The sequence below is a fragment of the Teleopsis dalmanni genome, chromosome 1 (assembly GCF_002237135.1).
Source record: "Teleopsis dalmanni isolate 2A chromosome 1, ASM223713v2, whole genome shotgun sequence".
Lineage (NCBI taxonomy): Eukaryota > Metazoa > Arthropoda > Insecta > Diptera > Diopsidae > Teleopsis > Teleopsis dalmanni.
Window position 1 is genome coordinate 215,681,994 of NC_051846.1, and position 26,807 is coordinate 215,708,800.

Consider the following 26,807-nt stretch of genomic DNA (forward strand, 5'->3'; position numbering starts at 1 on the left):
ACAGAATTTTAGTAATTCGTACTTTTTTAAAAATAATTTGGGGAGAGGAATTTCAAAAATATAGGAAATTGACTATACGAATTCGGGACCGTCCCATATGATAATTAACAATTACTTTTGTACATTGTATTTTAGCAAAATAACAAGCAAAATAACAGCCTGAATTTACTCTCGTTTTGGAAGTTGAAATCAACTCTACAGCTAATCACATCTATTTAAACTATATAGAAAATAAATCCTGAATTTATTCTATTTGGTTTATACATCTCGCTTTGTAATATAAATTTATGCAAAATTTATTCACTTTTTCGTTATTCGCTTCTCACTCAAGACGTTTATATAAGGATAGAAGGATATATGTAATATATTATATGGTAACTGATTGCGTTGGCATAGTGGATAGTTCGGTATGATTTTATTCAGTACAGTCCTGCACATTTTATTCTAATTTCGATTTTTGTTTTACGTAAAATATATTTTTTTCCATCTTTCTTCTTTTGCCTTTAAAATATATCATATAAGAAAAAAGTTTTAGAAATTCCAAAAGTTACAATGGAATATATATTAAGCCCCCGCTACACTCACCTTAATTTGAAGGTATTTGCACAATATTGATTGCATGATAATGGAATATTTTTCTAAATGAAGCTGAATATCGTTCGAAATAATATTTTTATTTGTGTAGGTAATTCAATTCAAAATTATTGAATTTATATTCAATAAATATAGTATAAATATTCACATTTATATCCAAATTAATTAATTCATGTAAATATTTTATTAATCTCGTGAAAATAGTGGCGCAGTAATAGCATGAATGCAACATCTTCCGTGAAAGAAACTGAAACGCTTAATAACTATATTATTATTGTCTTATTAAAATAAAAAAAATGTAATAAAATAAAGCAAAAAATCATGAAAAAAGAAAATATATTATTATTAACAGTGAAAATCAGAGAAAATTAACAAAACTAAAGTGAAATTCAAACCAATCGACACAGCTGAGTCTCCATTGAATATAACGTAATTCACACAGTGCACAGATGTACGTGATGAAGTCGAGGTACGTTTGAAGACGTGGAAGACGTATATGTATGTAAATAAGTGCTCTAACCGTACAACGTAAGAAAATGCATAAATCACACCACAAATCTGAGCCGAAAGTTACCACAAAGACTAATTAAAGCAATTGAGCAGTAAGCAGGGTTAATGAAAAATCTTGTAAAAATGACTAGAAAAAAACTATGCATTTCGGTGCAGTTTTTGAAACTATTAATAAATTAATCTTTAAGAGTATTAAAAATTTTACAAAAAAGAAATACAAATATAAAAATTAAAAATTATTACACGCACGTATAAGAGTTAAGTAGTTCTACGTGCAAGTGTATATATAAAATTTTGAAATTCATGTGTTTTTTAATACTCGAATGGTCGTGATTTTACTATTAACGCCATATACAACAAATGGCTGTGATGGAGGATCAAACGAAAGCAGCACCATATCCACAACATCAACTGGCGATACTGCCATACTCACTACAAATTACAAAGCCCAACAACATAAACAACAGCAGCAGCAAAAATACCACTTCAACCAATCTCAATGGCACAATCTGCACCATGACTACCCAACAAACTACACACAACAACAACAACAATATCAGCGTCAGCAACAGCATCTACAACAATTTTCTAGTCATAAAAATAGTTACGAAAACTGTGGACAAAAAAATGAGACCACTGGCACCATTACTTATACTAATATTCCAAACAATAACAGCCGACAACATTTCCAGAACTACAGTTCAAATCCAACGGTTGCATATACAGCAAGATATGCCATACGACAACCAGAGCAAGATCAAGAATATTATGAAAATAATACCAGATTTCCCCACTACCATACTATCAACAATTCATCAATATCTATCACACCAACACAATCAAAATCAACACTGCCTCCACCGTTACCAAAAACTAAACCACCGTATGTATCCTACTTTTCGGGACGTTATAATTTATACGCTAATGTTATACCAAAGCCTCTGCGTAGCAAAGAATGTCAGCATTGTGAAATACGTCCAAATCAACAACACACATACCAGGAATATCATTTTAGCTTCGTGGACCCACCGGAAATACAAACGTCCATATCTCTGCAAGAAGATATGGAGCGGGAGAGTATATCATTGCCCATCTCAATCTCACCAACTCGTGTTGAAGTTACTAGCAACAACTTCAGCCCAACTCGCCCTATTACTTACAATCCTAACAAATCTACTAACACAATTGATTTTGTTCGCCATGTGACTCGTGTTAATTTTTATGATATCGATACTTTGCAGGCCGAGTATGAATCCAAAGATGAGAACGATTTCGATACTGAAGCTATTACCAAAGAAGGTAAGTACATTTGCATATTGTAGTGTAGATACTATCGTGATGCTAGCAATTAGAGCGTTTAATGCAAATATCCGTCCGTAGCGCAGATAATCGTTTTTACCAAACATTCGTAAATACATTCGCAACAATCTCACAATTTTTGAGGTTGTGAAGTTGTGAATTCGTAAGTCCACAATCCACATAATGACTTCAATGTTTGTAATGTTTTTGTTCAATGTTTTGTTTTTCCAAATGTGTTGGCGGCAGATGGAGTCGAAGTATATGAAATTTGTAAAAAAAATAAATTTTGTATAATTTTCATTTTATTTGAATTGTTTAAATTTATCTTAAAAAAATCAAAATAATAATAATTTAAATAAACATATATATTATTGCTATAAACTTCAATTTCTAATTGTGATAACTACTTTTAAAGACTCTAAATTAAGCATCAGTATCCATCAGTAGCATAATATGAAAATCTCTATTTTGTTATTTTAAAATAAACTTGTGTTTTGACGATGATTGTATTTTCATATATATACATATATACTTGTTTTAGTGTTGTAAAGATTAACCCATTCAAATTTTATCAGTAACTACAACATAGTCATATTTTTGGATGCGACTTCAAATCCTATTTTGTTTATTTTTAAAAAAGTGTTTTTTGACGATAATCTTGTAAGAAATATACACGTGTTATCTACTGTTGTAAAGATCGATTTATTCAAGTTTCATCAGTATCTACAAATTAGTCATCCATATCCTCTAGCACATCTTTGTATTCCATTTCTTCCCTTTAACGCCTAGCTTGTTTGGAATGTACGCTTGCGTAGTTTTTCGGAACTCTAAAGTTTAATTCATTTTAGTTTGATCAGTGTCTCAACATAGTCATCTCTTATGATCCAGCAAGATCAATGAATCCTATTTCGCTTATTTTTAAACAGCTTTTCTTTTTTATGACATTAACTTGGAATATACAATATATTGCTATATTATTGATATTACCCTATTTATATTATTTTCGAATACTATGGAAGTAAATCTATACCAGTTTGACCAGTGTTTACAATAATCATCTAACATGCTTTAGCTTAATCTACGAATTCTATTTTGTTTGTTTTCAAATAAGTTTTGATTTTGACAATATCCTTATTTGGAATAAATACTGTATTTCCATAACTATGGTATCTACAAGGTAGTTATACTACCATAGTTAAATACTTTTAAAAAAATTTACAAATCGTATTTCGATTATTATCAAAAACATTTTGCTTTTGGCGATAATCTTGTTAAGAACATGCATTTGTATTTTTTGGTGTTGTAAAAAATAATCCATTCCAGTTCCATAAGTATCTGTAACAAAGTCATCCTCATATGTTCTAGCAATACTTATAAATTCTACATATCTTCACATTTGTGTGAAGATAAATCCATTCCAGTTTTATCTGATCTCTCTGTATAGACCATAGTCATCTCACATTCAATAGAAACGTTTCGGAATTCTATTTTGCTTGACTATCAAACTTTTTCCATTGAAGATGACGTTCATCTGTTTATCCAATTTATTATCGTGCATATTGTCAATAATAATAATCTTTGCTTCGTCTGTACATTTCAGTGAGTATTTTCCCAAAGCTCTGTATCTTTGACTACCAATCTATATTATAATTGATATTATATTATAATATTATGTACAGCATATATGAATATTGTGTGTATTCACAATGGCTATATTTTAATGGCCATTGCAATAATTTCAGTTCTCTTTAATTGATATGCACTTCGCGTTACAAAATTCATAAGAAGATATTGCACCCATTTAGGAGGTAATGAATTGCTTTTCTCAGCTCTTTATCGCCATTTATTTTGCATAAATAATTGTGTTTAAATATATATAAATTTTATATGCATTAGTGTTTGAATTTTATTACGTATTTATGGAAGTAATTATTTTATTATTTAATTGTGTACTGCACTTGTAAAGTTATTTGTTTCGAACGGAAGGACCAAAATCGCGCATCCAAACGCGAGCTAAAGGAAATGCAAAACCGTTCACTCAAACTCTTTTTAATTAGCATAACAATGTGGACGTTTCAACGGTCACCGTAGGCCATAATTGGCAGTTAATAACCGCATAAATCATGTGTTGCTAATTGGCGAACACTGGAAGTGGCTACATGAGAAGTGTTGTGGGGTATGCGGACAAAGAGAAGTTTCAAATGTGAATACAATTGAATAAGTTTTACTAAATGAAATAGAAATGATTCGGTCGCAGCATGGTAGGTGGCACATTGTTAAGATTGCATACATCATTTTATTTTTATTCATGTGAGGCAATGGTGTACCAATACGTGTCTAACCTGTCTTGCCTTTGTTATAAATAATATTAAATATTTCTTCAGGTTATTAAAGTTATTTAAGGTAACTTGAATAGCTTGTTTTATTATGAGTGACTACAAATAACCCATTGCAATTTACCGTCGTCATATAGTCAGTTAATTAATTTAAGTAATTAGTGATCGAGAATGGCTGCAGAGGAATTCATTTTTCTATATAAGTAGAAGTTGACAGAATGATTCAGGTCTAGTTAATCGATTATGGAGTTTTAATTTGGCTAGACAGTCAGTCCTTTGTTTAACTAAGTATACCTATACATAGGACCCATCAGTGATCAAGCGATTTAAAAAAAAATGCTTCTAGAAAATGTGTAGACTTTTCAAAAACCTTGACTTTAGTAAAAGCTTAACAATTTTTTTTTTGATTTCTAATATAAAAATATATTATTTTGATTTATATTCGCTTTTATGCATCAGAATATGCTCTCTAATACAGTCATATACTCATTCCAATGCTTTTCTAATATTTCTATACTTTTACTTTAAAACACTTTATTTTAAATATTTTTCTATGTATCGTTCTTTTGTGAACTTTGCATAGGAATATGCAATCACTGCGGATAAAATCTGAACAATTTATCGGCTAGGGTGGTCATTTAAAGTAAAAGAAGACTATGATTCTGGTATTATTAACTGTGATACTGTGTATTATTTTACTGAAAGAGGAATTATCTGCTTCATTTGAAGAAAGTTTTTATGATTTCATTATTTTTGCACTAAAATCGCTATATGCATTAATATAATCAATGAATATTTTATTATGTAACATCCTAAAACACAGATACTACACCCGTTTAGGGCAACTGAACATGTTTGGTGCCTTTTTGTGATTTAACGATTTCACGCCGCTCAGTACTGCCAATTTACCTCTAGAATGTACTTACCTATCCTTAACTCATCCCTAAAATTTTAATGAAAGCAAGCACTTTGGATGGTTTTTTTCTGTTCCATATGTTATGTGTAATAATAAGTCTATTCACACTATGGAAAAGTTTATTTCCGCTGAACATGTCCAGACATTTACAAAAAATGTTTTCAGCTATTCCAACATCCATAGCATAGAAGCACCAGATATTGGTATCTAAGAGAACAATCTCGTTTACATGGTTCGGCATTTCGCTATAACCCTGTATCAATAATTCTGTCAATAAACCGTTAAAAATTTTGGTACCCTATATGCTTAGTGCGAGAAGTCAGTTTAAAACTGTTTTCTTGACATTTTATACAGCAGTACAGTAGTTCCTTAATTAGTAGTTCCTCCAGTTCCTTAAGTCTTAAATTTTTCCACAATACGCGCCTTACAAAGATTACGGAATTATTCAAGTTTAATAATTCAATAACGAGATATTTATTTGGCCAGACAGCTACTTTTTCGTTATCTGAATATACTTCATGTCACAGAAGGACACAACAAAGTTACGCTATATTCCAGTTCTTACTTCAGTAACCACTTATTTTATCGACGTGTTTACTAATCGCCCCGTTAGGGGACTGACTTGGAAATTCTAATCAATGATTTTTCTCACAATATTATTTCTTTCTTTGCCGATCCTGTGACTCATCTAATTTCATTTGCTGTGAAGAACAAGCAGTACTATTTTCATTATATTGCTTGTTATATTTCGTTGGTTCATATATGCGGAATTTTTTATCTATGTACAGGTTTACGTAGTCTTGTTGTCTTCGGATACCGCGAGTAGCAATATTCTAGATTAATTATCATCAGAATCCTTTCCCTTTACTTCAGCAATATATTGTAATCAATCTTACTAATCAAGTTAAGACGAAACTATTAGGTAACACCTTCCAAAAAATTATTTTCTTCTTACCAACCACTTGTCGACTTTAAGAATGTCCGGTCGATCACTACGTTTCTCTTTTCTTAAGTATATTTCCAACCCTTAATGCAAGTGTACAAATTTTCGATATAGCCCTTGATAAATTAGCACAGAGTCTCTTCATCTGAAATTCTAAAGGCTGATTATTAAAATGGACTCGCTTTTTAGACTGTAAGTGGTTTATGTATCCTAAACGAATTCCAACTAGTAGCCATTTTCTACCAAATATTCTACCAACTCACCAGAGATATATAGTAGAATAGTGCAATGCAAAACATTAACTACAAATAACCACAAAAAGAATTGTAATATTCTCAGATATTATTTTGATGATCAGCATTTGGAGATCTAATAACTCAGTATCTTTTTCTTTCTGCTTATTTATTTCTATGAAAACTTTCAATTTGTTGGATGCGTTAGCTCGGAGAAAATATAACGGATATCGAAAATACAACGCAATGGAATAAAATCCAAGAAAATTTTTTTTCCTCTAAAACCCTTGTAGTTGCGAAAATAAAGAAATGCATATTTTAATCGCAATGCATAACCGTTGAGTAAAAATATGAAGCAAAAACGACTGAAGCGACGTCGTCAGAGATTTGAGTGATTTGGGTACCCAATAATAGATACCTAGAATAAAAATTCATTTCTATGGTATTGTGACTATAATATTTTTACTCAATGGCATAACTTATCAAGCATATGAGCGGTAATGATATCCATTTCACTCTTAATTGATTCGTTGGTTAAATGAAATTGAAGGCGAGCTCATAAATTACCGGCCCGTTTGTGTATTCTAAAAATGCGGATATAACGAAACGAATATCAGCGTTTTTGATTTCGGTTGCATGCTTTAAGTACTTGACTGACCTTTAATGGTCCAGTAATTTTGATGCAATAGTGTGCAGGTTTTTAAATAGCAAATAGTAAAAAGCAAAAAACTCAAATGAAAACGAAAAACAAAAAAAATAAAATAAAACATAAACAAAAGCAAAAAATAACAGACCAACGGTTTTAATACAAAATAAAACGCATCTACAGATACAATATTTTACTTACGGTTTTCAGTGGATTTTCTGCTCGCTTTTGTCTACCACCAACACATTGTGACACACAGAGCAGGTTGTTGGGTCTGTGCGGTGTTTGTCCGTTCTTCTGTTTCTTAATGGGGAATTACATAATACCAACTTCAGCTAAACCCAAATCACTCAAGCGCTGCAATACAACTAACGCTCGTTTATGGGAGTCACGAACGACAACAAAAACTTACAATGCAACAACAATACCAGTAACAATAACAGTAACAATAGCAGCAATCTGCAGTAATCTTGTAATGAAAAAGAATTGTGACCCGCAGATTCCATTTAGCCTGCGTTTCTCCCCGACACATGTGAACAGAACTTTCAATTTGTATACAACTCATGACTTGCGTTTCATACGCCGAAAGTTTTTAAAATGAATTGTAAACAATTTTTTCTAGACAAATTGGTTGTTAAAGTTTTAGTTATTTGCTAATGAAATTTTATTGCTATATAAATGTGGACATTATAATTATATTTAGGTAAACCGTTATGATTTATTTACCATACATTAAAAAATTTTAACAAAACTGATATGTTAATTAAATCTATACAATATTTATTCATATTTTTATTAAATATATTATAAATTAAAGTCAAACAGAATAATGGACATCAATTAATTAATTGCCTACACAGCTTTACTTCGTTGTTCATACCATATGTTAAACATTTGCAGCATGCTTTTAAGCATACCCAAATTAATTTATTAAAAAAATTCGTTGCTATAAATTTATCCATGAAATTATTAAAAGAGCAAAAGCTTAAAATAGCGAAGAGCGTATATTGTAGTTGTAGTACTGGTAGTAATTCTTCACTAGTAAATTACTATTATTTGGTACTTTGCAACTTTAATTTATAAGGTAAACTCGAAATTTTGTTAAAAAAAAGCAATTAAAAATTCATACTTCTTTCTTTATATGACATATAGATTTACAGTTTTTGTCAGAAAATTCATACACACCTATCCCCCGATTTACATGGTACTTGTTTTACACGTTTTCGCTTTTACACGGTTTTCCAAATAAGTTTTTTTTTTGTTTTTCTCGCACTCTACTAAATGCTACTGTGTTTGAACACGTGCGCTGTGTACACATCTCACGGGGAATCCTTGAACTGGCTTCTGGCGACGTAGATGCAGCCCAAGAATATCCAGCAAATTTTGCAGAAATTATTAACGACAATTCATACACCCCTGATCAGGTTTTCAATGCTGATGAGTCAGGGTTATTCTGGAAAAAAATGCCTGAAAGGACTTATGTCTCAAAATTTTATAAATCGGCTAGTGGTCATAAAGCAGCAAAAGATCGCATAACAATTATTTTCTGTAGCAATGCTTCAGGAGATTATATTATGAAACCATTAGTGATTAACAAATCAAAAATGCCCCGTGCCTTTAAAGGAGTAAACATCAATAATCTTCCCGTTTATTGGAGGGCTAATAAGAAAGCGTGGGTTACTGCTGCAATGTTTACTGAATGGTTTCATGAATGTTTTATCCCAGATGCCAAAAAATATTTAAGTTCAAAGGGATTGCCTTTTAAAGTGCTTTTGTTAATTGACAATGCGCCGGGTCATCCACAAGATCTAGAATATGAGAACGTTGAAGCAAAATTTTTACCAAAAAATACAACTTCATTATTACAACCATTGGACCAAGGCATAATTTCTACTTTTAAAGCTTTGTACATAAAACGAGCCTTTACATATATTTTGGAACAAATGGAGAACAATGAATCTTTAACAGTTATAAGTGCTTGGAAAAATTTTACAATATTAGACTGTGTGAAGCATATCGCCTTATCTTACACTGCGATTAAGCAAACAACGCTCAATAGCTGTTGGAAAAAATTGTGGCCAAATGTAGTCAAAAATGAACATTCCATTTCAACGTTAAATGATGAATATTCGCAGATAGTACAGATGGCGCATTCATTGGGCGGAGAAGGTTTTGATGATTTTACTGATGATGATATCGCAGAGTTAATGGCTGATAAAGAACTAAGTGAGGATTATTTAGTTAACTTAGTTTGCAAAAGTGAGTCTGACAAATCTGATGAAGAGGAATTAGTACCAGTAACATTCACTGCTAAAGTCATCCGCGAAGGACTCGCATTGGGAAGAAAGCTGGGTAATCATTTTATACAAAATGACACAAATGTTGAAAGGGCTTTACGATTCCAACGTGACATAAATCGCTGCTTGGCTTAATATGAAGAAGTTTACAAAGATCTTACAAAAAATTCGAAGCAATTGTTAATAACCGATTTTATTACCACCTCTCAGAATGTAAATACTTCTGATTCAAACATCGAATCGGCACAAATAACTTCGAGTGATGAAAGTGAATTCCAACCTTCGATTCCGAAAAAAAGAATGAGAGTAATTTCTGATAGTGATGAAGGATAATAAAACACCTTTGGTTTTATTTTTTGTTCTTCTGTTTAATGTATTGTAATTAAATAAAAAAACAGTGTTTCCGTAATATTTTAACCTGTCAATGCATTTTATTTTTATTTCTGTGAACACCTAAAAATATTGAAAAAAATCACAACTGTTAAATAGCAAAATTATGCATTTTCTGCAAGCTTTTCGATTTACACGTTTTTCTCAGGAACGTATCTACCGTGTAAATCGGGGGATAGGTGTATATTATTATTATGTATATTAATATGTCTTACTACTAAAGTTTTTACCTTGATGCCAATCTATTATTATTTAATAGTGAAATTTTTTCTGTTTTCAGGTACAGTAAATCTATTAAAAAATAATGTTTTTGTTCCTTTGAGCACTCAGTCTTTATTATATTAAATTTATTTATTAACTGCAACATAATACTGCATACAACTAGTAGTTGTAACATTTTTTTTACAAATTTTTTAAAAAAATTTTGATGACGTCTGTAAAAATAGCTAAATTAGATTAGATTGTAATTGCTATCAATAAGAATGTATTTGACACCACTTAATCTGATATAATTTAATATTGATCATCAATTAGAAAGCAATATTATATTATATATGATAAATTTCTTTAATAAAGACTTACAAAAATGATGATCGACTACGATTCTAGATTACAATATTCTTGCCCTATATATGCAATTTAAATACGCTCTTTAAAATGGATCATTCTAACTTAGTAGATCACAATTATACTTTTTACTTCTATTTTTTCTTATCTACAAGTGCTGCTATTCATATACTAAATATTGGGGAATTATTTTATTAGTTTTATAAGTTACAGAGTATTGTGTATTATAAATACGCAATATAAACACACAATAGAACATCATTAGTACGTTTCTAACCTTTTCTCATTACCTATAATAGCCCTAAATATTTATAAGCTTCACAATTGATGTTGGATTGATTTTATTTTTTCTCTTTTTTTTTTGAATATCATTTACAAACAATTTTAAAAGTAGTATTATTATATTATATATTGTTCATATTATTTCATTATATATATTATATTCATTCTATTATATATATATTAATATATTTTTTTTTTGAATATCATTTACAAACAATTTTAAAAGTAGTATTATTATATTATATATTGTTCATATTATTTCATTATATATATTATATTCATTCTATTATATATATATTAATATATTTTATTATTTAGAGGAATGGATAACCAAACGAAAAACCGAACTTACAACAACGCGTCAAATAAAAACTCATGTCAAACGTAATGTAGTGCTAGAGGACGGTAAAGTAGTAGAAGATTCGGGACCAATAGTCTCAACAAGCACAACTGAGGACACTGATAAGCAAGAAACAGAAAGCACGGAAGTAAATTTCTTAATATAACAAATAAACAATATTTTTTATTATAAAAAATAATGGCAATTCTTCATATAGAAACGTGATTTAGGCATTCCAGTTGATGAATCAACAAACCCGAATAATGTAGCAATTTTAGAAAATCAAGTTGATTGTGGACAATTGGCAGAATTCAGTAATGGTGGCACAGTTATTAAAAAGATGATTGTGCGACCAGCTGATGGTCTTGTCAGAGAAACGAATGATAAGCGTGTCATTTCACATGAAGAAGTTAAAGATTATCTAGAAACTGAGGATGTGAAGCATCTTGGTGATTTCTCAGACGATGTAAGTAGTTTAAAAGTAAAATAATTGTGTAAAATATTTATTTATGAGTAAGTGTTTTGGGTATTTACTTGTTCAGTCTGTTTATAAAATTTTAATATATAAATTGTAGCTTAGAGCAAAAATGATCTATATTATTACTGCGTCCGTTAATAATTCAGTCACCAGACATCATAATCTCATTAATAAGATTGGGATTCATTATTTTTGATACAATAAATGTGATGTTGTCTTTCATTGTCCGCTCATGTATGTCAAAGTTTCATTTTCTTAGAATCTAAAATTTTTGATAGTATTAGCAAATTGAATAATGGTTTGGTAATCATGGTTAAATATGGATCTGTGCATTTGACATAGAACATCTGACCAAAGGCAATTCTAACTTTTTGGGTGTGCTTTTCTAATATATATGGGAACATAACAATTGTTGCTTATATAACGACAATTGGTTCATTGATAAAGACACAGCTTCCTTCTCTCTTTAACCATCTCATAAGCTATATTTTGTTACTGCACAACCAAAGATAAGATTTAAGAAAACAAAATATTTGTTGTTATAGGAGATTATTCGTTCAGGTTCAATTTGAGATTCCTTCAAATTTGTTAGCTCGTAAGCTTTTATATTAGAATGCATTTATTTGAACAAACTTAAGTTCAATTCTCTTTTTTAGTTCTCTACTCTTTTTGCAGTTTTTCGACTAGGGTCAAGTTTTTTGACCAGTGACCTTCTAACATCACAACAGGTTTATCCAATTTGATCGTAGCTATACACCAAAGGATCTCCTTTTTAGATTAATTGTGGCGTGGCACAGTTAATTCGATTTTTCATTACCTAACGCGTTCTGCTGTTTATGTTGTGCCAATCTTAAAAATTGATTTTGAAATTGTCTGCACTTTTTAATAATATTCAATACTGGTTTCTTTGATATGAATTCCTGTAATTGTTACCTGTTTAATTCATCCGTAATTTAATTTGTTTATATTTTCTTGGGCTCCGTAACTTTGAAGCGGTAGTTAAAGGAAGAAGGCATACAGGTAGACCGTGTCTTCAGTGAAATGATCAAGTTGTGGTAGCACTAGCCGCACTTAATGAAGGAGCCTAGTGATGGCGACAACACAACAGAGGCGTCTGGAGAGATATACTGCGTCAAGCTAAAACCCGGTAAAGGGCTGTTATGACCAGATAAGTTTAAGTGCAAATGCTCATTTATTTAATTCAATGAAATAAGGCATTAAGTGATTACGGATTTAAGTTTTACACTGTTTGACTAGTTCTGATTGTATATTACAGGTGAATAGAGTGACTATAATTGCTTCAATATCCTAGAGCTAACATATATGAAAGTTTTATATGAAGATCATCAATTAAAAGGTTAATACTATAAGTCATACTATTTTTAATTAATATAATTAAATATTAAAAAAATATATTTTATTTTTAAATTTTAATAATTTAATTTATTTTTAATGAACAATGCGCTAATCGTGTAAACAAAAGACTTGAACAACGAATTTGATCTGTAAGAACTACATTGTTTTTGTTTTTACACTTTTTTTGATATTTAAATTCCAACCAGAATAATTTCAATACACAAGTTCTTTTCTATACACACTTCTTCAACGCACAAGATACTTAAGCATGGAATCGAATGCTGTTTAAATGCTATATGAAAAAAAAAACAAACACTAACACGAATACCTTTAACCTTTAGTGCATAAAAGAGCACAGTAAAGAGAGTAATAGCGACTCACATGCAAACTCTCACCAAACTATTCGCACCACTCAAAATCAAGTTAGTATTTGATACCAAATACCAGAGTAAACCAGATAACAAAATAAAACAACAATAGTGTGAGAGAGTGCATATGATTGAGCAGCTAAAGTAGCTGTTTTGTTGTCCACTACTGCGGCTTTTCATAGCAAAATGGCAAAAAACCAAAGCATAACTACAAGACTTCCCTGCAACAGAAGCAAATCTTTTTAGTCGATATTAAACGACCAAGTTGAGAAGATTTCTTTTGTATTCGGTTGGCTTGGATGTGTTGAATATTTTATGAAAAAACAAAAAAGAAATACCAATAAATTATATAAATAATAGCAACCGTTATATTTGATTATAAATAAGAAGAAAAAATATATTTTTTTATTTATTTATTAAAATGGAAAAAATTTGTTGAATTCATTATAAAGAAATGAAAAGAAGTTTGTTTGTGTGTTTTGTGATTTGTGTATAATTCGTTTTTATGTAATTTGCTGTATATGAGCTACACACTGCATTGTCAGCAAGAAAAGACTTAAACAACGAACTTGACTACTAGTTCTCCAACAGCATCCATCCATCAGTAAAAAGCAAAATAGAGTACGTAAAACCAATTAAGTAGAATATAGTTTTATGAGCAGAATAAGAAAAAAACAAAAAAAATATATTAAGAATTGAATAAAAACAAATTCAAAATGCAACAAAAAGTGATACAACTTTTAAGAACTCAAATGGATTTTGGTTACGATAAAACCGGTATAACACAATTACGTGAGGAGTAGGTAGTTAGGTACATTGGCTCCAACAATAATAATAATAACAACAACAACCAGATCCAATAGTAATGGCAAATGAGAAAAACAAAAAACAGCAAAAATAACCACAATATACTTTTCGAGTTGGTACAATTAAGCAGACAAAGACTCTGTGTTTGATTGAAAACTGAATCTGAATCAGAAACTGAACTTGAATTTGAGTTTATGTTTTTTAATGTTTAATCTAATTTGTGCTTAAAATCTGTATTCATACGTTGGCATACGATAAGCACCAATGGCAATCGTGAAAAAATCTTAATTATAATTTCCTCTAATATTATAGATAAGTAAGATAAGTGTTTACAGTAAATATTTTTGTTTTCTCTTTTGCATATCTCAAATCTATATCTTTTCCCTTGTAAAATCTACAACAAAGTAAACGAAAGAACATAACGTCTTTACTTAATTTGTGTCTGCTGCAAATGCAGATCCATTGTCTTAAATATAAAAATATTAAACATTTAAAAATTTAAAAAAATTAACAAAAAAAATACCTTGCACAGGTTTGCGATTTCCATATTAGCAATCATATTTTTATGTAAATGTGAGTTAGTGCAGTTTTTATACAGTTTATTTGGAGTGCAGTGGCTCATTTCAGTGTGAATGTATGAATTCATAAGAAAAATTTACAGATAGGCAGACAGGCAGGTAGGCAGCCAGGTATGTAGTAGATATTCAAATCTCTTTTACACCTAAACAATCGTTGCCAGTTCGTGACGATATAATCACGTTAAACAAGACCCAAGGCAAACGAGTCTTTGGGAAAATGAGTAGTCGATCATTGCCCCTTTTGCTATAACCGCAATCGTTCGCTATCGTAACAGTATAGAGTGGATATTGTGTAGCTAAACATTTTAAAAACTGTTTGAAGAGCGCACTAAAGAAAGCTACTCTTCCCCATTTATTCTAGGACTACATTTTTCTTATAAGGCCATTTTACTGTTTACTCGCATTTGTTACTCCTGCTGCTACATTTAGTTCTATAGTTGTTCAATTTTGAATAAAAGATAAACTGTAAATAGTGCACAAACTTCAATATTTTAAAACAAAATACATTAGATACTGACATTTCTCATTACAATAACAACAACAACAATGAAATTAATTTCTTCACAATACCAGTGAAGTTGAAAATAATGATTCCGGTATTAGCATTAGCACGTTACATGGTGTTACCTTCTAGTGAATTATGAAAAATTCGACTTCGACTTTGCTATTTCGCATACTTTCGCTAAATCTGCCACAAGTCCATCCGACTCGCGAACGGTTGAGACTTAACATCTAGCCACGCTCTTAAGCATATCAAAATCAACGAACTTTTCAACTCAACATTTTTTCTTAGTTTTTATTAATATTTAATAAGTATAATCATTAAAGTTTGTAAACAAAATCATGCCCGTAATTAGGAAAATTTATGCGAATTATGTGTGAGGCAACTTACAACTCTGTCTCTTTCAAATTTAGATGTGATCATATGAAAATGTAATACTATGTTTTTCCATGGAGCAACTTATAGTCATCTGCAGCTTCAGGGTCGCCATGGTAGATTTAAACTCAACAGTTTGTCTATGACGTTGATTGGAATAATTAAAAGCGTGCTCAAGAGACTCACTTTCTTCACCCACATAATTTATGCCAAAAGTAATTATTTTGCAATTATTTTAAAGCTCTAAATAATTAAAATAATTTTCTATTCAAAAATCAATTGAACTTCAAAAAGAAAAACAATAGAGGTTTATATGATGTAAAATATGTTTTCACTACTTTACCATTTTCTCAGATACCCACATTTATTTCGAAAGTTTTATTAGTATGTAGCTCTTAATAATTTAAATAATCTAATACAATAACAATACCAGTACTAATCTTTTAGTTTAGAAAGTTTTATTAGTATGTAGCTCTTAATAATTTAAATAATCTAATACTCTGATACAATAGAAATACCATAACTGTTATTTTAGTTTATTTACCTAACGTCGTTCAACCGTACATTGGTCAGATAAATATCATCTGTCTATATCCAATTTATTCTTGTTTAAAATAACAAAAGCTATTTTCTTATTCCTTTTAGAGTTACACAGGATCCAAAACTAAATTGAAAACTTGATTATTGAACATTCATTTCAATTCGCTGTCAAATTTAAAGTAAATTATTAACATCTTAAGAGAGGTTCATTTGGAATGTATTTCGGATCTTTGTAAATAAATGTATGTATGCGTCAGCAATTTTCAATTCAGTGGGACTACTAGCTTTAATAGAAATTTCAGCAAAAATTATCAATGGATTATAGTTGCTTAAATTAAAATGGGTTATATCAAGCCCTGAATTAAACCTTGAAACCTTCACTTATTGGCTTATAATCAATTTACTTAATTTTTCCATAAAATATTGAGTAACATATCTTAAAATAAAAATAAGTAAAACCATAAGAAAAAAATTTAAATGAACATAATAAATTATGATCGATTCGGATTTTTGTCAAAGATGCAAAAACAAGAAGAAAGATAAAATCGAATACTATCTTTTATATCATTATCTTAGTCTTACGGCATCTAAATTGTAGAATTTAGGAAAACGATCAATCTTGACAACATCCATATAAAAATATGTCAAAATTCATTAAAAAATCAAAAATATTTTGGAAATATAAAAGAGATCAGGAAATCCTGTTATAAATAACATCATAATTGGTCAGTAAATAATCTGAGTATGTACACGATAGCACAAGTTAACCGTATCTAACTTAACCTATATACAACGAAAACTACTTTCCTTTAAAATCCCTCTTCCAAGTAATAGTGTCAAACTGAACCTATTCAATTTATAAGATTAACTACAAAGTGCTACTAAAAAGGTATTTATCTATTATATTACCTATACCTATAATCGATAATATGTTACCAGTATCGAATAGTAAACCTTTAGTAGTTTAAACATGAGTTTGTTTAATGGAGAATCTGCTTGTGTATATTACTATTTAGCGATTGTATTGTGAGACTGACTTATTTCTATTTTTCTCTTTGATTTTTTTTATTTTACGCTTTAGTTCAGTTGTAAACCGTAGTTTAGGGTTATACCTTTATTTGAGTTAACATATCTCCATGTGACGCCTGAAACATTTATTTATAAGTGATAGGAGTTTTCACCGATTCTCTTCAAGTTTCTCCAGTATTCGCATGGTCTAAATTTTTTTATGTTCTATTTCACCGCAGAATAAGAAGTTCAGTGAATGATATTGAACTTTTTTTTGTTTATTAATGTAATTTAACATTTTCTAAATTTAAATGATATTACCAATAGCAAACCATACTTTCTTATTAAATACATAATATTGTAAATACATTGAGAGAAAAACAGCATTCCAGTCAACGGTGTTAGTCTCAAAAATCTTCGATTTCAAATTCAGTAAATCAACCAACATAAGTACATAAAGTTTTACTCGCATAAAATATATTATGCCCTTTAAGACACAATAATAGCGACAGTTCTTTACTTTAGATCGTAGTTATTAATTGTTTCATTGATCTAAACAATATGAAAATGTTTATAAATGAATACACTGCACCTCAGCAAGCATATAAGTATCACACAGAATCATTAGCACGAAGTGCTAATGTATCTTTTAAAAAAAATATTATATTTGTAAGTTAGCTTTCTTGAATTTTTTAGCATTTTCAAGGTTTAAAACCTAAAAAGTTCAAATCATTGAACATTTTAAGTGAATTTGTTGTCAATGAGAAGAGTAAAGTTAATATAAAAAAAAATAAAAGTGATTGGCTAAAAAAACAAATACTGGTTTACTTTTACCAAAAATTATCTAATACCTGCGACAATGTCGTACTTACTCGCATTTTTGTTAATTAGTCATGTAATATTTTTTCTTAACTGATTTATCATTTTCCCCCCGTATTCACTATTTTAAATAAACTTTTTGCCATAAAAACGTTAATTTTAATTTTGCAATGTTTATTTTACTCATTATAAGCGTCCGCTTCAATAAAAAGTATAATAAAATAAACATAATTATTTAAATAAAACGAAAGAGTGACGTAAAACTCCCCGCACTATTTGCACCGATCAAAACACAGTTCAAAACCCGCACTCGAAGCTCTTTGGTGACCTTAATAATTAAGCCGTTGAAGAGTGACTAAGAAATCACGACAAGCTCAGATAGTCAAGTTTTAATGGAGGAGTCATGAAACGAAACACTTTAGCACTAAATAAACTTAAAAGCATTTCGGTCGTTAAAAATATCTTTGTCTGCTGAAAAAGGTCAAACTTGTGCTTCTAATCCAAATAGAACATGAGTTCTAGAGAGAGAACAAGAGAACAGTTTGCACTTGCCAGAAACTGCAGGTTAAAGGCCAATAAATGTTAGTTAAAATAAATCATTTTACGAATTAATTAATTTAATAAATTTTAGTTGTAATTCGGTACAAAACTTTTATTAAACCAATTTATTAAAAATTTACTCATTTCGGCATTTTCAAACTTTCAATGTTTGTTTTGAACAGATTTTGATATTTTTCTAAGATTTGATATTCTTCTAAGATGGTAAAAAATCTACGATATTGAGACATTTGCAAAGTTACACAGAAAAATAATCACCATTTCTAAGAAAACTAAAAATTAATCTTAATTAACTTTTGTATGGAAAATCTGAGATTAAACAACGAGATTAGTACTTTAATCTCGATTATTGCTTTAATCTACTTTTAATATGACAATGTAAACGCTGTATAATCCATAAATTGAACGTTGAAAGAAATTATGCCTTTGTTAAGTTAGAAGCACTAACTCTTTATCTATATTAGCAGTAATAGTAAGGAGCACGACTAGCTAAAAGGTCATTCAACCAAGCTAATGTGCTACGAAAAGTGGTTAAACAAAAAGGTTATTTAATTTGAGACTTCTTTTATGAGTCCCCCAAAAAAAAATTAATTTCCATGGATTTGAAAAACTTCTTTGAATTCAATTATACATTTTGTTACTGTGAACTGTAGTTTACTGTTAGCATACCGAATGTTATGCATGTACACATATGGCTGGGTAAACAAAATGAAATATTGCACATCTACACACCCAGCAGATCGCAAAACTGTAAGTAAAAGTGAATTATTCAACCTTTCGTAGATTATCAAGCAACATGCATTGTGGGTTTTGTTTTGCTCTAGATACCGCTGCAACATTTGGAGCAATTGGTTTTTTAAAACTCAAATAGCGAACACCGCATTATACATGCATTGCAGAGAAGTTCTTTCTGATGTAACAGCAAAAACAACAAATTTTGCTACTGAAATGGTTGGGTTTTTATTACAGTTTATTTTTTAATTATCTCTTGCAGGCTTTCGTAAAGGCGGTCAACAGTGGTACAATAAATCTTGAAGCAGTGCTTTATTTAGAAGAAAATCAAAAACAGCTAGTTCCATTGGGTCCAAAGGTTGTAGCTAACACTAGCAAATCCTTCAAGACTATAGACACTGAAGATAAACAGAAACGTTGTCTTACACAAGAGGATGGCAAAATTGTGACGGAGCGTAAGACAACAACTGAGCATGAGATAATTGTAGATAAAGATCAGCCAGATGGTGATGATAAGTCAACAGGCAGTCAGGAGCGAATTCGTAAAATAGTAAAATAGCTTCAATTATCAATTCAATAATTTATAATAAAATTGAATATATTTTGAAATTATAGGAATCCTCACAACGTTATTTCAAGCAACGTGATGAACAACACGTCGATTTAGTTAAGAACGGAAAAGTAGTAGATACAGAAATGAAATACGCAGCAGAAACAATGCAAATGGAAAAAGAGGGTTCATTGGAACGGCCAGGCGATTGGGACAGTTTGTCTGATCGTATGCGTAAAATGCGCAGACCTCTTCAGAAGACATTAATGCAGCAACATAAAGGTATGCAATAAACTTTTATAATACTGAATCTATTTAACTGACATTTACTTAATAAAGAAGTTGCGCTATTGACAGACCGCAAAGATGCATTAACAAAGCGCCCCTTGGATTTTGATCGTGAAGAGGAAACTCGTAAAGGAGAAACAATGAAGTGGCTTGAATCACATTTTGGCAGTGAGTCTACTGTTTCAAATGACGACGAAGATACAGAAATCGAGCCAACGAAAAAGACTTTCTTCAATGTTACAATTAAATCAAATCAAGCTCAAAATACTGCGACAGCAAATGGCAACAGACCTACAAACACCTACGAAAAGAAGTACTTTAAGGACCATGAAACATCAGCTAATAATGTTAAATCGAAATACTATCAAGGTATATCGAACTGGACTGATCGCAAAGATGTATCTACAAATCACTTTGCCACAAAAGCTTTCCGAGATGATTTGCAGGAGACAGTGGAAAGGAATCGTTTAAAGAAAAATACTGTGTATAGTTCTAGAGATATATTAAATGATTCGCGTTACGTGGGTGTGCCTAATGACAATTATGTTAGAAAAGAAGATATACTACAACAAAAACGGCATAGTATTTCCTCTCAGTTTTTGGCAAGGTCAAGAAGAAGTACGTCTCATGATAAATTAAATGAAGAGGAGCCAACACCAACTCGACTAATGAATGGTTTTCGTACAGACTTGCATTACAACACAAAGTTATCAGAGGAAGATAGACGCCTTCATACACGAATTAATAATGATAATATGAGATCTCAAAATATAGTCCTTACAAGTGGCATCAGAGTAGGCGATAACAATAATGAGCGTTCCAAGAGTTATGAACGCGAATTAAGCAACTCTTCACGATATGATATACATACCACTAACTATAAAAACATGCGTCATTCCCCTACTTCTGAAGACATAAACTTAAGAGCCAGCACCCTTGGACGCCCAACTGTTCCCCAGCGTAGACGTGCCATAGAAAAAAAGTTGCGTCAACAAAGTAGTGTATCACCTACCTTAAAAGTGCCATTACAACCCTTTAGAAATGTTAATGAACCGCCTCCAGACTATTTACCTCCATCCCGTAGCTCTTCACCACAAATTGACTATATTTCACACTCCTTAAACAGTAACAGAAATACTTTTAATGGTTACACCACTGGACACGCTATAACCACATTGACCCGGAAACAAAATCAACGCACACGATTCGCACCAACTTCGTCTCCAACGTCTTATAATGCAGCTACATTACAGCGTCCAGTAATGGCTACCCAAACCACGCAGACCACTCCTTCAACACTTTCTACATCTACGGCAGCATCTCATAAGTCAAGCAAAGTAAGTCAAGTTATTGGCAACTCTTTGCGCAAATTAGTCAACAAAATACGTTCCGCCAGCGTTGAGCGTAAAATGCGTATGAAATCAAAAAGCAAGTCTCGCGAGCAGTCGCCTTCACCGCAATCTCTAGCTAAACAAAGAAACACGAATGGCACCACCACATATCAACAATATAATCTTATTGATAGTCATATTGTTGGCCAACCTGATAGTAATGATTCAGAACGTGAAAGCGTACAACATGAGCAAATTCATACGAACAAAATTGATTCTGGTTTATACCATAATGAATCTGCATTAACTGGACGCAATAATCAACGTCTTTACAAACGTGCGGAATCGGCGGACGCTTTCGTAAATGAGAGAGATACCGATCAAATAACCAGTCCACGACAACGTTATTACTTGGGAGAAGATCCATACTCAAGCACATTATATGGGAAGGAGAATATTTATGATCCAAATTCTATTGCTAAACGTAACAGAAATATTAAACCTAACATAGATTTTAATTATGTAGACCGAAATGTTGGAGAAATCGGTAGAGAAAGACAAAATGATGAAAATAACTATGATCCTAAGTAAATACATTTAAAATAATACGTAATTATATATCAATTATTATCAATTATCATTTATTATCTATAATTTTCAGAAATATCGCATCTAACACTTTGGGACGGTATCAGAAAAGTATTCAACGATTTGCTGGATCAACCCCAAATCTTAACCATGACTTAAGATCAACACAAACATTGCCTCGGAAATTACACGAAAAACACCAAGTACTATTGCAACAACAACAACGCAATAAAACTACACAGCGTTTCGTGAACGGGCATCATACGCTTGGGCATCCAGAGAAACGAAGCGCTAATCAATCAAATGTTCAAATGGGTCCAGCAAAACCTGCAAGAACGTATGCAAAAGCACTTAATCGCAGCAAAAGTTTTAATTTTAATGTACACGGCATGAATGGTAGCAACGACCCTAGTCCAATATATATTGAAAAACTCACTAAAAATAGTTATACAAGCAATTTGCACAATAGCCATGCATACAAATCCAATCCGCATCTCTTTTCAGATTCCAGAGACATAAGAGATATAAATTCGTCGATACTGCAGAGCGGATTGAAAAGTCCTTCCATTGTAAATTTAATTAGTCGCAGTCAAAAGGATCTGACTAAAATAGACGTAAATGATGATGAAGAACTTATTAATTATGGAATAAGTGGTCCTAGTGTGCCGATAAAGCGAGAAGATAAAAAACAAATATTTTTAAATGAACTGCAACAACAATCGCCTGAGTTATATAAAACTTTGCATGGTAACGATGATAACCCCACCAGAACAACATCAAAGTACACGCTTCATTCAAAGTCTTCGTTAGATTGCCAGACTCTCACTGTAGAACTCAACAAAGACACAGCTGGGATTATAAGAAGAAGTAGTACTAACAACAATGAATACATTTCCGCTTCTCCGTACAACTATCCCAAAACAAACGAAATGCCACAAAGTAAACGAATTCTCTTGCATAAAGACGACCAAAAGAGAAGAGGGTCTGGTCCAACAATTATTGAAGTTCGAAATACTCGAAAATAAAAAGAATACATTTTCATCAGTAAAAATTCGAGTATAAATCGAAACAAGGGGCTTTAATTTCATTTGACTGGTTGCAAATAAATATAAAAAGCCGTTTCGCGGTATATCAATTTTTAATTCAAAGTCAGCCATCACTTTGGTTACAGCTTCATAAGAAACGTTAATCTAAGAATTTCTAACTTTACAAAAGAAAATAATTTATAAAATTAATAAAATACATTTATATGAATAGTTATATATGATCTAATAATTTTAAAAAATTTTTATTGGATGCATTCAGTTATATTATTAATTATTAAGCAACTAATGCGATCATTAATATATTAATTGTAACATAGAGTTTAGCATTTTACTAATGAACTGATACATATATGTATTTATAATAATTTTCTAAAAGTATTAGGTTTCAAAAATTAAATTTACAAAATAATATTCATTTGAAATTTTAAAATAAAGTGCCAAAATTAATAAAAAAAAAAAAAATTTACAAGTTTGTTTTAAATAAAATAAAAAAGAAAAGCAATTGGTTCAATACACGGTTACCTTGTATGCTGACTCCATGTAGAGTTGTTACTTTTAATTGTGGTATTATCCATAATTTGTCACATGCTATATGGTGACTTGAAGATATCAACAGTGAATGTGTCAGAAATAGAAGCTTAATCAGATTTAAAATCACTGATCAGTCTTCATCAATAAAATTAAAAAAGAGATTACACATTTATCTAGTTATTTGACATTTATATTTTATATGTTAATTGTGTTTTTATATTATTATTAAATACAGTTTGTCTCAAAAAGCTAGGCAAAACAAAAATTTACATTTTCGACTTCAACAATTAATAGCATTAAGGTGGTGATATTTTTTGGCATTATTTTTTTCTGTTATCATTCTGTCAATATTTTTGGACCAAAATATAAATATATTATTTATATATATATATATATATATTATATATATATATATAATATATATAATATATATTCATTTATAACAGTTTACAGTTGTGAACAACGAAATAAAATAGAAAATCAATAGACTTACTGCCTCAAATAGAGTGGCGAAATAATAAAGACCACTGATAAAAATTACTTTATAAGCACCAGAAAGATTACGTCGGAACTAAAAAATGAGTGTTATGTAAACATCCCATATCATACTGTTCGAAGAGTTTTTTTAAAGAATAAATGTTCGTGTAGAGCTGTTGTTTATTTATAACATTAAAATAGAAAATCAATAGACTTACTGCCTCAAATAAAGTGGCGAAATAATAAAGACCACCGATAAAAATTACTTTATAAGCACCAGAAAGATTACGTCGGAACTAAAAATGAATGTTATGTAAACATCCCACATCATACTGTTCGAAGAGTTTTTTTAAAGAATAAATATTCGTGTAGAGCTGTTGTTTATTTATAACATTAGCTGCGTTTCAGCAAACATGATCCGCTCAATGATCTGGATTATCTTTGCTGAAACTATACGGACCACGTATAAAAATAATAAATAAACGCATGAATTATGCCAGTTGGTTTTGTGTACAAAATTTATTGATTTGTGTGAATAATTTTGTCACTAAAAAAATAAGTGAGAAAATTTTGAATACAAAAAATCTAAAAAATAGAAAAAAATTAAAATCTGTTGAGCTGTGTGAAGTATTAAATGTAAGTTTTTATTTAGTATTTACTTTAAAACTTAAATTTAATTCTATAGTAAATAAATGAAAATTGTAGATATAGTGGAAGTTTTGTGGAAACGATTAATAATGTTTCCGTTAAAGATTATTTGATTGGTATTTGAGCATAAAAAATATAATTGCTATATATTAATTATGTTTCATATTTTAATAGATTTGTTAATAAAATCCAATCAGCAAATACAAAATAACCGTAGTGGTCACAATTGAACGAGAATAATGAAGAAAATTTACATATTTTTGTGGTATATGGCAAATATAAATACTTTTCGCGAATTTGGTATTTGTTTTGGCATACCAAAAGCTTCTGTATGGAGAATAATTGAAAGAACTAGTGTTTAGCTTATATCAATTGCAAAATTTCCGTTCGTGATTGACAGCGCACATGTAAAAATAAATGCACCACACCATAGCAAATAGGCTTATTTCAAAAGGAAGCATGACTATGGCTTAATCTTGCAGGCAGTTTGTGATGAAAATGGTTTTTTTATAAACGTGTATGTTGGAGAGTCTGGTTCCTTATGTATTGTTCTGTTTTAATTAAATAAATGTATTCAACTCCATTTATATATATTCATTTCAAATTGATTTTAATAAATTATCAAACTACACTTTTTCAATAACAGCTGTGTTTCAGCAAACATGATCCGCTCAATTTTACATGCAAAACAAAAACAATGGGGTGAACCCACAATTGATCTGGTTCACTTTCTGGTTCAATGTGGAATGTATGTGAAAGATAAAAGTGGAACGTATTTTAATGCAAATGAGGTTGGCAATGCTATGCAACGGTGCAGTAAAATTATAAACAAATCTACATTTATATTTATTTATTATTGATTTTATTTATTTATTATTTATTTTATGTACTTATTTATTTAATATGTCGTTATTATTTATTTCTTTGTTTAAAATAATGTTTTAACTATTACTATAATTAAAATTATTACCTTATTTATTTACGTTTTATTATTATTGAAAAAGTGTTGTTTGATAATTTATTAAAATCAATTAATTTGAAATGAATATATATAAATTAAGTTGAACACATTTATTTAATTAAAACAGAACAATACATAAGGATCCAGGCTCTCCAACATAAACGTTTATAAAAAAAATCATTTTCATCGCAAACTATCTGCAAGATTAAGCTATAGTCATGCTTTCTTTTGAAATAAGCCTATTTGCTATGGTGAGGTGCATTTATTTTAACATGTGTGCTGTCTATGCAACTAATCACGAACGGAAATTTTTTCGTAGATTCCACTTTTGCACTATAAGCAAGTGCGTATTTAATAAATTAGTGTTCAATTGATATAAGCTAAACACTAGTTCTTTCAATTATCCTCCATACAGAAGCTTTTGATATGCCAAAACAAATACCAAATTTTGGAAAAGTATTTATATATGCCATATACCACAAAAATATATAAAATTCCTTCATTGCTCTAGTTAAATTGTGACCTCCACGGTTATTTTGTATTTGCTAATTGGATTTTATTAACAAATCTATTAAAATATGAATCATAATTAATATATAGCAATTGTATTTTTTATGCGCAAATACCAGTCAAATAATCTTTAACGGAACAATTATTGATCGTTTCCATAAAATTTCCACTATATCCATGCTGATGCACTTCATCCCCTGAGCTTAATACACTTGGACTACTGTTTAAAAAGAAAATGGAGGAGTCAGTTTTGCTCGATAATTCTAATAAAATCTGCAATTTCCATTTATTTACTATAGAATTAAATTTAAGTTTTTAAGTAAATACTAAATAAAAACTTACATTTTATACTTCAGACATTTCAACAGATTTTATTTATTTTCCAAGTTTTAAATTTTTTGTA

The 26,807-nt window shown here is 30.2% G+C and overlaps 2 protein-coding genes across 4 annotated transcripts; both read left to right on the forward strand.

Annotated features, from left to right (window-relative positions):
- Positions 1 to 905: 905 nt before the first annotated feature.
- On the forward strand, positions 906 to 23,466 carry LOC119672007. 3 transcript variants are annotated; one of them, XM_038082951.1, is made up of 7 exons: positions 906 to 2,403; positions 11,332 to 11,501; positions 11,571 to 11,819; positions 19,737 to 20,024; positions 20,090 to 20,306; positions 20,364 to 22,230; positions 22,305 to 23,466. In XM_038082951.1, exons 1-7 carry the CDS (start codon positions 1,428 to 1,430, stop codon positions 23,254 to 23,256), a joined length of 4,719 nt encoding a protein of 1,572 aa, XP_037938879.1. In that variant the 5' UTR covers positions 906 to 1,427; the 3' UTR covers positions 23,257 to 23,466. The 3 variants fall into 3 exon arrangements, with proteins under 3 accessions (XP_037938879.1, XP_037938880.1, XP_037938881.1); XM_038082952.1 differs by having other exon boundaries at positions 20,367 to 22,230; XM_038082953.1 differs by having other exon boundaries at positions 20,382 to 22,230.
- LOC119672008 (tigger transposable element-derived protein 1-like) lies at positions 8,675 to 10,074 on the forward strand. Its single transcript, XM_038082954.1, has one exon. The coding sequence runs from the start codon at positions 8,941 to 8,943 to the stop codon at positions 9,907 to 9,909; it is 969 nt and encodes a 322-aa protein (XP_037938882.1). The 5' UTR covers positions 8,675 to 8,940; the 3' UTR covers positions 9,910 to 10,074.
- Positions 23,467 to 26,807: the final 3,341 nt, after the last annotated feature.